Raw genomic sequence first — 13,410 nt, 5'->3', positions numbered from 1 at the left:
CGTCTTCTGTCTCTGGACAAGAAGGAGATCATCAGGAACTTAAGAAAATGGCAATGAGGTATGAGGAAGTGATCCATACTGCTGCTACAAGTCAGGTATGCCGTATCTACACTTGTTTCTATTTGTTTGTATAATGCAATTCTCTTCCACATTGTTTAAGTTGTTACTCCTGCTTGTTTTGACAATACATGAATTTACGTTTCCTGTCATTTAGACATGTAGTGAGCATTTTTATCTCTAGTTTATCAAATACTGCAGCAAGATTATCTGGAAAGATCTTCAAAGTTGCTGACTAGGCACACGAAATCTCAAAATCCAATTCTATACAAACCAATGCTGCAACTAGTGGTCAGAATGCCCACCGCCCAGGTGAACATTGAAACTTCAAGTGCTGCATTTTCGCAGAAGCAGATCATTTCTCTGATAGGATGCTTTATATACACCTAATTACCTCGTTCTGCTGTTAGAAAAAGCTTACTCACTGTAGCTACATTGAAGCATTGTACTAATCTTTGAGTTATTTATAAATTTTAGGTGACTAGTCTTAGTAAGTTTTGTTTGTGCTCTAGGTCAGAGTCCTGCCCCTTAAAGTGTTGTCTCTCCTTTTTTCCGACTATTTTTCTTCTTTCTTTAGCTATCCAAAACAAAAAAAGAATAACGTAAGAGCGGGTCATTTACAGTAATGCATATTGCTGTATATTTATCTAGTATGAACTTAGATGAAGTTCTTATTTAGTATTTTGGAATTAGTTTTTGCAAAACAATTATTTCTGTTTTTTGTATCTTAAACTACAAGGACATGCTTTCTTCTGCTGCTTGTTTGTATTTTACTGGTAAAATAATTATGTTAATTATTTGAAAGCAATTGATATTTTTGGTCATTTCTGTAGAATCCCACAGCATGCAGTTCCAAGTTAACAACCAAGTACAGCAACTTCTTGTACCTATGGTAGCCAATCAAACTCAAACATGGCAACCACTGTTGCAGCAGAACATTCAGAACAACATGGCATCGACTGGGCTGCAAAATTTTGCTAGTTTGAGCCCTGCATCTGCTCCAGTGAGCAATTTAACTCAGTGGCTTCAAACATCAGGCCCGTTACTTCAACAACAGAAGCAGCTATATCAACCACAAAGAACCACACCAGAAGCCTTATCAAGTATATATTTTTCTTAACAGAAGCTTTCGATTAGGTTTCATCCATCATTATGCAGCAATTTGTCATTCTTACAAATATCCACTTCTCATGCCTTCTGTATAAATGATATTAGGACTTGTAATCTATTTTAACCACTGATTTACATCTTTTTGGAAGTAAACCAGTTATTTAGGACCCGTAGAAAGGACCAAGTATCGTCTTGCTGTTTTGATCAGGGTTTAACCATATTATCATTGGAACTCAGCAACAATGTGATACAAAAGATGCATTTTGTTTTCAATTAAAAGATGGAAATCTTAGTATATTTTTTTAAATTTATGGATCTTTTGGAATATTACCAAATAAACAGTCAATGCACTTGTCTAAAGTGGGAAATTTAACCTTCTTTGACAAGCACATTTAGATGGCAATTAAAAAATTTATGGATCTTTTGGAATATTACCAAATAAACAGTCAATGTACTAGTCTAAAGTGGGAAATTTAACCTTCTTTGACAAGCACATTTAGATGGCAATTAAAAAGTGTGAATATTAGCTGAAATATCAACCCGCAAGGGTGGCTCAGTTGGTTGAGCATGGGGCTTTCATAATGGAGGTCTCAGGTTCGAAACCCCCCGCCACGACAAGGGGGATTTGCCTTTGGGTCGAGCTCGTTGTACGGGGGCTTGCCTATTGTGGGTTATCTCTCCTGTGTGGTTTGCGAGCAATTGCACAGGAGCTGGGTTTATCCTGTGCGCACCCAAAGGATAGCGGCTGCGGGTTCCCATGTCATAAAAAAAAAAAAAAAAAAAACTGAAATATCAAACAGAATGTTATATCCCAGAATTTGCCTGAATTTGATATATGTAGTCAAGTTCTTTAATTTTTGTGCTATCCTCAATATGTGTTTATTTATCGCATCGTTAGATTCTACAGTCCAGATGGGAAATGTAAATGGAGCTGATTGGCAGGAGGTGGTTTACCAAAAGGTATTGTTTGCAATTGTAATTCAATTTGGAAAGGATGTTGAAGATTGAGGATATTATTGATACTTGTTAGAAAATGTTTTGCCAATTGAGAAGCAAAGTGGATTTTGATGAACTATCTGGTTACAACAATATAAGAAATAGCTGTATGATATGAAAAATATTTCCTTTGTCTCTGCTGCAGGGGCAACTTCCTCAATTGCCAGTCCACCAGATGTCACAGCTTCACCAGATGATTGATGCTACTGACATAAAGATGAGGCGACAATTAGGTATGAAAACTGGACAACAGTCTGTTGGCCAACGTGCCGGATCTCATCATCCACAGTTGAAGTCACAGATCTCTGCACCTCAAGTCCATCAGGCACTATCTCCTCTGATTACTTAACATCCTTCTCCGCAAATGGACCAACAAAATATGTTGGCATCTCTTACTAAAGCTGGGTCTCCTCTCCAATCTACAACCTCACAGTTTATCGTTCCGTCTCCTTCGACATCCTGGGCTCCATCTCCGATTCCAGGGGATTCTGAAAAATTTAGTATTGGCCTTGCAATACATACTGCGGCTGGAAATATAAAGTATCAGCAAGCTATTGTTGCTTGTGCACCTGCCCAATCCCCTGCAGTAGGTATTCCTGGGATTTCAGCCTCACCTTTGCTTGCAGAGCTTAGTAGTCCAGGTGGTACACATGCTAATGGCTCCGCTGTTGTTTCTGCAAAATCAAGTGTTGAACAACCATTCGAACGCTTGATGAAAGTGGTTTGTATGATACCATTCTACTTTTCAGTAATCCCAATATATGTGTCTTTTTACCCTTCGTTTGATTTGACCTATTATTACATTCAGGTTAAAAACATGTCCCTAGAAGCACTGAATTCGTCAGTTAGTGACATCAGTTCAGTTGTCAGTACGATTGATAGGAAAGCACGATCTGCACTCGGAAATGGATCAAGAGCAGCTGTTGGCAAAGATCTGGCTGCCATGAGCAACTATCTCCAAGCAAAAAATTACTTTATGCGGGATGGACCTACAGGAACAAAGAAGCTGAAGCGGTATGCAACTTCCAATGTTATTTCCTCAAGCTGTAGTGTAAATGATAGTTTCTGGCAGTTCAATGGGCTTGAAGCATCAGAGTCAACAGCAACATCCAGTGTCAAGAGACCTATACTTGAGGTAACTTTTTCTGTCTTTCTCGTACATGAAAGAAGTACCAAAGTACACATCTAAATTTGAGAGTGCCGTGGTAGATAATTGTAGTTGTTTATAGAAAGAGGATATCTGTTAGCGTGCATTTTGTTGTTAAAATAAAAGCTGGACTTTAGACATGGACAAAAGAGAGAGCAAGAATGAAACAAATGCAAAAGGTTAATGCTTTAATGCAATTCCAACTATTTCACCAAATGAGCCTCATTAGTATTAGAGAAATCTGGAACCAAGGCTTTTTTAGTATAAATAGGCTGCAGTGTAGCTAAGATTGGGGAACAAGCACATACATTAGTGAAATATCACTTGGAAAAATTTAACAACTCACTCCTATCTTGTACATTGTTCGTATCTCCTATAAATCAGTCCTTAGCATCATTAATTACAGCATTCAAGTAGAAACAAAGAGCATATCTACAATCAATCAAAAGCTCCTCTTTTCTTCTAGCACCACTTTAAGCTCTGATATGCTGGCCAGATGGGTAAAAGGGTATCCCGGTACACAAAGCATCCCGCATTTGCAAGGTCTGGGGGAAGGGCCGCACCCCAAGGGGTGTGATTTAGACAGCCTACCCTAATGCAAGCACTAGTGGCTGCTTCCACGGCTCAAACCTATGAGGTCACATGGAGACAATTTTACCGTTGCTCCAAGCTCCCCTTTAATATGCTGGCCAATAAAAATCATTGAGGAAGAAGGTGCTGAGAAAGATCATTTTGTGATTGAGAAAAGTACTCTAAAAACCAGAGTTGAGTATCTTCATTGTTGTTTGATTGGCTTTATCGGAGCTGTCCTGAAAGCTGCCCGGATTAGAGCAGAAATACCTCCTGGTATCAAAATCAATGAACTAAATAGAACTTATTTGAGCCCATCAAGAGTCGAGGCTGAAAGTATCAAAATGGGTAGCTGGGCTTTCAAAAAATTAAGAACTTCACTTGGAGTGGCGGTGGCCAATCAGTGTATATAACCGAGAAAATACTCGACCCAATCATGTTTGGACTGAATAATGGGATTTCTGGTGCATTTGTGGTCATGTAAAGTGGATAAGTTCCCCAATATCTATCTGGGCTTTCCCCTTGGCGCCAGAAAAAATGACCAATCTATGTAGCAAGGGTAATTGACAAATGCGAGAAGAGGTTATCCCCCTGGATGAAGCAGTCCTTGTCTTTTGGAGGTAATTGACTTTTGTCAGTAGTGTGCTAGATAGGATACCTAACTCATGTCCCTTGACCCTATTCCGGTCAATATAGAAAAAAGAATTAACAGGTTGAGAGGCAACTTCTTATGGGAAGTAACTGTGAAAGAAGGAAATATCATCCGGTGAACCCAAATCCTGCTCTTTATTCTGGTAGAGGAACTATTTGAAGATATATCAGTAGGTTGTGGGGGTGAATTTCAACAGTATGTTAGGGTGGAAATAGGGGATGGAAGGAGAATAAAATTCTGGGAAGATCAATGGATGGACAATGGGAGTCTCAAAGATCAGTTTCCTACTTTGTACAGTTTAACAGTTAACTGTTTCATTACTGATTGTTTTATAGGAAATGGATGGCAGCTGAATTTTAGAAGACATTTCAATGACTGGGAAATCAATGAAGTCTGCCAACTACTAAATTCATTGGAATCTCATACTTTTGGATGACAATAAGAGAGATTCCATAAGCTGGAAGGCAAAAAAGAATGGAATCTTTTATTCAAGAGCTGCTACAGCATGCTGCAGGAAAGAGTGACAACTGGGAAGTGGAATGGGCAGGGAAGATTCTTTGGAAGACCGAGGCACCTACAAAGGTTGCTTGTTTAGGGTTGGGGGCTGACTGGCTGTAGAAGATGCATGCCTGACAGAAGAAGTATTGCAGAAGAGGGGATTACAATTGTGTTGCAGATGTTTTTAGTGTGAAAAAGCATGAGACTGTCCTAACCATATGCGTCTTCACTGAGTTTACCTCGCATATCTGGACAATCTTTTTGAGTATTTTTGGAGTACAATGGGCCATGCCGTATGAAGTGAAGAATCTACTACTTAGCTGGTAGGGGCAAAATAGTAATAGCAGATATAAGAAGACTTGGAGAGTTGTTCCTGTATGCATCATGTGGAGTACTTGGCTTGAAATAAATATGAGATGCTTTAATGGAGAGAAAAAACATGTATCTTTTCTAAAATATAGGTGTGTATAGGATTTATATGTTTGGTGTAAGGAACAGATTGTAGGGGAGGCTTCTCAGCTTGTTGACTTCATAGAAACTATGAGCTGATAGCTAATGTATTGAGGATGTAATTCCTCTGTGTTGCTACTTTTGCAGGTACCTCCTTGGTACTTGCTTGAATAAAACACCATTATCTTATAAAAAAAGCACAAATACATTAATTGGCCCTTTAAGTTGTCCACAACGACCAGCTAAACATGGCGCAAAATGGGTACTACAATTTGTAAACAGTTAGAATGGTGGTCTCCACCCCCCCACCCCCCATAAAGTATTTGTTACATTTTGCATATAAGGGAATATAAGTTAGTTTTTATTATTTCGCGACTCGTGTTTGCTTTTCGGCAATTATCTCTGATGGAAGGATATCCTATTGATGTGAGATACATTGTTTAATCACAAAAGATGTTATTTTTCAGATGCTAGCATTCATAATGATGTGTTGATCTTGGACAAGGAAATTGCTTTACTGTCAATTTTTGGGTTCTCCAGCTGTCTATAGTACTAACAATGATTGGTAATCTGTTGCAGGTTCATCATGCTCTGGTTGAAGAGATACGGAATATCAATCAGCAACTTATAGACACTGTTGTAGAAATTAGTGACAAAGGTGTAGATCCACGTGCTCTTACTGCTGCAACAGAGAATGGTGAAGGCACTACCATAAAGTGTTCCTTTCCTGCCGTCGCATTGAGTCCAAGCTTAAAATCACATTATGCTTCAGCACAGATGGTGAGATTTTTATCTTCATTTACTGAACTTCAGTCATCAACTCTTATATTCAGTTTGTTTCTATGATTGATTGACTGCCTTTTACTTCTGTGCAGTCTGCAATTCAACCTTTGAGATTGCTCGTTCCAGCTAATTATCCAGACTTCTCCCTGATTTTGTTGGACAAATTTCCAGCTGATGTCAGGTGAGGAAAAGTTGGCCGGTCCACTTGATTTAGTACTGAGAAAGAGATGACTAATGACAGAGAAAGGAAGAAGAGAGAAATAATAGAAACTACATGATGTGAAATCAATAAAGCCTTGGTATACCGGAATTTATGCCATGTTTGCCATAGCTTATTAATTTGCAAAAGGCCTAAAGATGATGAATTTGAATTCTCTAATAGTCATAGGGGTCCATTAAGCATGAGAGGTAAAAGAAGAGAGGGATGACAGAGTAATTACCGGAGAAATTAAATTGCTGATGTTGGCCATGCTGACTACTCGGATAGGATATCATAGGTCCGGAAAATATGTTGACCATGAGATATGAAATGTTAGAACACGCTACATAGAGAAACCATAAAAGATTTTTGCACATCCGTCTTTTGATCTGCATTAAGATTATCAACTACATTTTTGAAGATCACCCTTATCCAGTGTTATATTCTATACTTTAACACCGAAGTAAATCATTTTAAAACTAGATTTTAACTATTTTCTGCTGCAGTAAAGAGTGTGAAGATCAATCCATGAAGGCCAAATCAAGGTTTAGTGTCTCTCTGAGTAGTCTTCAACAACCAATGTCTTTAAAAGACATAGCAAGGACTTGGGATGTTTGCACTCACGAGGTAATTTGTGAGTATGCACAGCAAAGTGGTGGAGGAACCTTCAGCTCAAAGTATGGTCTTGGAAGAATTGTTTGAGTGCAGCATGATCAAACACCAATTGATGATCCAAGTTATGAGATTGTCTTGATCCACCCTTTGACTGCCCTCTCCTATTTAGTGGTGGTGACTGCACATTTCTCGGCTTCTTGAATTGGAATGCGGAACATTGTTTGTATATGCTGGACATTGAGTTGCTTCTAATCAAGTGTATGGCCCTTTGTGCTGTTTGTCCTTTAGCTAAAATGACAATTCTATACAGTGTTTTTTGAACTTAGTGAAATTAGATGGTTTAAAATTGTTGTGTCTGATGGCTTGTCAATTAGGGAGGGTGGTTTAGACCCCATTAAAAGTATCATTTGCACCATATGACCTTTCTTTGAGCCCACTCTTTAAACTCTGTTCGCGTTAGCCTAGTGGATTACCTTACCCAAATAGTGTAAAAATGTTACATTATCAGTGCACAGATGTTAAACTCAAATGAAAAAAGAATACAGGTCAAGTAGTATGTCCTAACCATTTAAGTACATTCCTCTCTCTCATTTCCTTGGCATGTATAATACAGGGAATGATTAGCCTAATTTTGACCATAAATCATACTTCATGCACTATTATACATGCACATGCGTAAACGTTTGTCAAGTGGAAGCAACCCTATTGTTCTTGCTATAGTCAATTGTGTATACATCCTCCCAATCCCATTTTGCATTTCTGTCCAGAAAGTTTGTAGATGGGCTAGAGGTTGAAGTTTTTGGAATACTTATCTCTATGAACTCTTCTCGAATTCCCTATAGACGGTCATAGTACCTCTGCGCATTTTTTCATAGCTGGTCTTGACAGTCTGGAAGATGCAAGGCATTGTCTAGCTAGTTTGAGTACTTTTCAACAGAGTCCGGAGCCAAAATGGCTTCTTTTTACAGCCATTACACCAAAATGGCATGCCTTTTTTTTTTTTTAAACCCAAATGGGTATTTGGTAACGATATTTGCGAAATGCAACAAATTTTGTTTTTTTTTTTTTGGGGAAGGGAAAATATTAAAGGAAAATGGTTATTTTAAGTTATTTTAAGTTTTTAACCGTTAAAAACTTAAAATAACCATTTTCCTTTAAGTGTGTGTGGGTTCGGGTTTGCATTCAAATGGTCAATGCTTATTGTCTAGATTTGCATTGAAATGGTAGTTGCTATTTTCTGTCGAGATTTTCCATTGAATGTTTGTTAGTGTTAACATGTTGAATAGGCTAACCATTACTAACCGGATGGTATAACGTATTGCTTCACAAAGTCATCATAATCATATTCAATATGCTAACCAAAATTAGATTACATTGTGAATCATCTAAATAGAACTTCACTTGACCTAATTAGTACTACAACCATTGTTAATCATCTAAGTACAACTTCACTTCAACCTAATTAGTACTACTACCGAACCAAGAAAAAACATAAAATTACATAGGACACTAATACATAGACAAATCTTCAATGTTTTTGACCACTCCAACTCTTTGGGATATAACTTAATTACCACAAACTCAACTCCGTCATGGACCTTAAAGTTTTATCGGATCCGTGAGACTTTTAGTTGTGTTTAACTAAAAGTCGCCGGAGAAACGAACTTTTAGTTATGTTTAGTTATGCGGGTCCGGCATAACTTTGGTAATTCCTTCACAAATTTATGCTTGGTCCCATACAAGTTTGCCCGATTAAAAGTATGCCCCCGTCAAAGATAAATTTGTTAACGAATTATCAAACTTATGCGATGGGGGCATACTATGCCTTATGGGCGGACTTTTTGTCTTGAAAAGCATATATATGTATTTGTCATTCCAAACTAATTATGGGTTGCATTGTATAGCGGTATGTTAATTGTTAAACACCACGAGGCACGAACCCATTGTCATTAACGTGAGATACTAACTACTATTCACTTAATTCGAACAATTTATTGTTAGGTTTTGAAGTATATATACGAGGATCCACACGAATCGAGAATATTGATTTGTTAATTTCTTTGGGATATAACTTAATTACCACAAACTCAACGTGTCATGGACGCAAAGTTTTATGGTTACTTTAAATTTAATAGCTCGAGATTCGAAAAAATCTAGTACTTATATTCCGTTAAGTTGGACATATCGCTTGGGTTGCTTGTCTCGAAATTTGAATTCATACTTATGTTAATTGTTGTTAATTTACCGAGAGATTAAGCATGTGAGTTGGAACAATATACGCATAAGAAGATTAAAATGCAAGCTCGATACGAGGCATACTTTCTTAGAAATGCTCTTTGAATATCTTTGGAGGGCGGACTTTTAGTTATATTTAGTTATCGGATCACGTGACTTTTAGTTGTGTTTAACTAAAAGTCGCCGGAGAAACGTACTTTTAGTTATGTTTAGTTATGCGGGTCAGCATAACTTTGAAATGAAACGTGCTTTCACCACAAGGATAGTTGTATTTACGTTCTTTCGGTACATTTATGGCATTGCTAAAGAAGACGATTAATGTTGCACGAAATGCAACAAATTTTTTTTTTTTTTTTTTAATTTCGTTTTTTATATTAAAAACGAAATTAAAAAAAAAAAACAAAATTTGTTGCATTTCGTGCAACATTGCACGAAATACCCATTTGGGTTTAAAAAAAAAAAGGCATGCCATTTTGGTGTAATGGCTGTAAAAAGAAGCCATTTTGGCTCCGGTTCAATTGATGCTGGGCTTCGTCGCAATCTTGGATCCATTGCTATTACAGTATCCCCCATGTTTTAGCTACTAACATAAAAAAGATCTAAAGAGAGGATGCCTTTTCTCATAATTTCATTGTAGAAATAGATTGTATGTACAGACTCTTATGTCCAACTTAATTAAATCCGAGAGAAAAAAAGAAGGAAAGCACTATAGTAATGGTTGTTTCCTAAGAGAAAAATGATTAAGGTACACTTAATTGCGTTGATGTAGGATCTACAGATCACAAAGCCACGTGCCAGCACTTGACACTAACTTTAATGGCAATTTTTGATTCAAGAAGAGATATTCAAAAAAAAATTAGACAGAGATATTGTTATTGAAGAACAGGTTTAAGTTTCCAATGAACATATGCATTTTACAGCACTATAACAGACATGGACAGAGGCGCGGAGCTAGGGTACCGGATGGAAAAATTACATTGTATATAATAGGTGATGAACCCCATGGCTTCTTCGTATGTTTTTTTTAAAGATTTTGAATCCTCTCAGTGAAAATTTTGGCTCAATCGCCGGTAACAAATGATTGAGATCCAATACACAGATGACAAGGACCAGCTTATCTCTAAAGTGAAGTGCTAAACAACATTTAGTCTCAAGGGTGACAAGGACCAGCTTATATTTTTAGCCTCATTTAGTATGAAGCCATGCTGTGAGTGCCTGGTGCCTTGACTCGTTAGAGATAGGAAGGGTCGAGGGGCAGAAATGTAATGTTCACAAGGAATTCTAAGGTTTGCATCACATTTGAGCACGATCAAAACAGTAACTACATGCCACAAATAATTTCTTGAAACTAAACACTACACCTAATTCTCCAAGGACCAATAGTCCAATGAAAGCTCAACAATCATCTTCGTCGCTACTGTCATCAACATCATGGCTATCTTCATAAGTCGCGCTACTACTTGAAGCTAATGGAATAACTGGTTGCTGACGAGCTATTGCAGACTCAGCAGCAGCAACAGCCTCAGAGGAATAAAGCTCTGCAACACCCAAGATTAAATTCATTTCTATGTATTCTGAATCCTCCCCACTGAGTTCTTCTATATCATATTTTTTAGGATTTTCCTTTGCATCAACCTCTAGCTTTTTATTCGCTTCTGATAGCTCTCCCAGGAAATTCTTGACCTTGTCTAGAACTTGGCTCTGGGAAGTTGAAGAGATATCAGGCTTCTTGACAATTGGATTAAGTTTGGAAATTTGTGACCCGAGATCAGTACTCCCTCCGTTGCAGAACAAAAGTTTTGATTCCAAGGAAGAGGAAGAGCTTTTGCTTTCTGCCTCCAAGTCCAATAGAACACTGCTTGTGGACTTCATTTGAAGGTTTTCTCTTGGAATCAAACACAACTTGTGGATAGGAACAGCTCTCTTAACCAGGACCAAGTAATACCACAGCTGCTAGTTAAAGATTTTCTGCATGGAAATATTGGATTTAGTATTTTAAGGGGTTGGATTGGAAACATTTCAATATCACATTATCAGAGTGTATATGATGATATATACATTGAAAAGGAAAACACAAGCGGCCCCCTTTAAAAGTTATGCTTCAAGAAAGGTCTCATCAAATTAAAATTCTTGCATGCTTGTTCAAAAGTTTTCTTAAATCTCACCAAACCACATGGATTATAGATTAATTTTTTTTGTTTAGATCATTGGAACATAGAGTAATAATTACCTTAGATAATCTGCACGACACACACCAACTTGAGAAAACTAGCATACCTGAAGAAAAAAAGACCCCTGCTGCAATATACCATACACTTCCTATTTCTTGGTTTAGGTTTTTCCCTCAAGGACAGTGATAGTGTTCAGAGGGGTCAGAAGGGAAGGAGCAAAACTGGCAAGTTGAGCAAATTGCCGAAAATGATATTTTGGTAAATGGAAAACAGATAATTGGTAGGCCATCTTGTTGTAATAATCCAATGTGATTTTGATGGCATTGTCCAAAATAATTTGTATTTTCATAGGAACCTAACAATATTAAGGTAGATTCACACTCAAACGACTAAGCAGTCTAAAGGCAAAAGATTCAAAACTGTGAGGCATCAAGGTGTATTTAACCCAAAGATGAAACTAAACCGAACCTTCACTTATGGCTTCAACTCATGAAGACAACAAAAGAACGTAGCTCGTAGCTTCTTCCAAAGGATTCATACTAACCTCACGAGAGCAATGAAATCTAGAACCTCTTAACGGAAGACAATCTGCTAAGGACATATCAAACTACAGAGAGTATTTCCATTGAGTAACGGACACTATAGTAGCTTCAGTTCCACTTCATCTAAGTGGTTAACTTGGAAGAATTTTCAGTGTTCCGGGAAATGATGTCACATGTCACAACATAGAAACTACTATAGGTGTTTTTGGTGTTTCAAACACACTAATCAGTTGACTGTTCTATACTAGTACTTCTATATTTTCTAACATAAGACACAACAAAAGTGGTGGGAAATTAAAATTATGCCACCTCTTTCAAAGTGTCTGAACCTAATTTTGATTTCAAAATTAATTGCACCAACAACAATCTCCTTGGCATTAAAGTTCCAAAAACATAACCTAAACTTCTGGGGCTGAATTCTACTATCTTATACAATATTCTACATCTTTTGCTTTACTAAAACTTCAAGGCTTCCAATATTCTCTAGTTACAATTACTCCATGCGTCCAACTTTACTTGTCATGTACTAACTTGACACACCTCTTAAGGAGCCATAGAATGACAATTTTATTATATCACCCCTAATTATTACTAAGTCAATCAAGCATACTTTAAAAGAAACTGCCGCTTTTATTTTAAAGAAACTAGATGACCATTATGCATCCCTTAACTTATTTCAATTTCAAGAGAATAATGTACATAAACTCTACTGATTAAGGCAGCAGTAATATTTCAACTTGGGTACGAACACACACATTTACTGTTCATCCGATCAATTAAAACCAGAGAGCAAAGTTATAGAGAGAGATTCTTACAGTTAATTAGGATAAGGGAAGCTGCCAGTTTTCTCCAGAGACTTACATAAATGTTATACTCAGAGGTATGAGAGAGGCGTGAAGAGAGTACAGAAAATTTAACAAAAAACCTGTCAAGCTTTCGAGTTAAAACTGCACCCTTTCTTTTTCGGCCTTTTATTTATGTATTTTGTTAATAATACCTAGTATGTTGAAATATTAAAGAGGCTCGTAGTGAAATTGGAATCAATTACGAAAAAAAAGTTGAAGATATTTAGAGCCCGTTCTTAAGCCAAATTTTTATGTTCATTTTATCTTAAAATAAAGCTCAAAAATATAAGTTAAGGGCCCTTATCTTACAGAACTTTATAAACCATTTTATCTTAAAATAAGGGAATTTTTACCTGTCATAGCTACATTTTTAAGACTTATTTGAATAATAACTACCTTATTTTTTTATTTAATTTTTGTAGCTTTATTTTTCCAAAATTACATTTCATAACTAATCAAAGATCTTTTGAAATACGTATCTTCCTTTATTCTCCCTCACTACACATTTATCATCTTCTCGGACCCCAAAAAAATTCTCTC

The 13,410-nt window shown here is 37.0% G+C and overlaps 1 protein-coding gene and 1 pseudogene across 2 annotated transcripts; one reads left to right on the top strand and one right to left on the bottom strand.

Annotated features, from left to right (window-relative positions):
- The window catches only part of LOC132053734 (mediator of RNA polymerase II transcription subunit 15a-like), a 15,016-nt pseudogene extending 7,589 nt beyond the window's left edge, over positions 1 to 7,427 (top strand).
- Positions 7,428 to 10,381: 2,954 nt separating this feature from the next.
- On the bottom strand, positions 10,382 to 13,007 carry LOC132051557 (uncharacterized). 2 transcript variants are annotated; one of them, XM_059442694.1, is made up of 2 exons: positions 12,887 to 13,007; positions 10,382 to 11,280 (listed from the first exon to the last, which is right to left on the bottom strand). In XM_059442694.1, exon 2 carries the CDS (start codon positions 11,182 to 11,184, stop codon positions 10,708 to 10,710), a length of 477 nt encoding a protein of 158 aa, XP_059298677.1. In that variant the 5' UTR covers positions 11,185 to 11,280; positions 12,887 to 13,007; the 3' UTR covers positions 10,382 to 10,707. The 2 variants fall into 2 exon arrangements, with proteins under 2 accessions (XP_059298677.1, XP_059298676.1); XM_059442693.1 differs by having other exon boundaries at positions 12,841 to 12,972.
- Between the last annotated feature and the right edge of the window lie 403 nt (positions 13,008 to 13,410).

The sequence above is a fragment of the Lycium ferocissimum genome, chromosome 4, assembly GCF_029784015.1.
Source record: "Lycium ferocissimum isolate CSIRO_LF1 chromosome 4, AGI_CSIRO_Lferr_CH_V1, whole genome shotgun sequence".
NCBI lineage: Eukaryota > Viridiplantae > Streptophyta > Magnoliopsida > Solanales > Solanaceae > Lycium > Lycium ferocissimum.
This window is presented reverse-complemented; position numbering and strand designations above follow the sequence as displayed.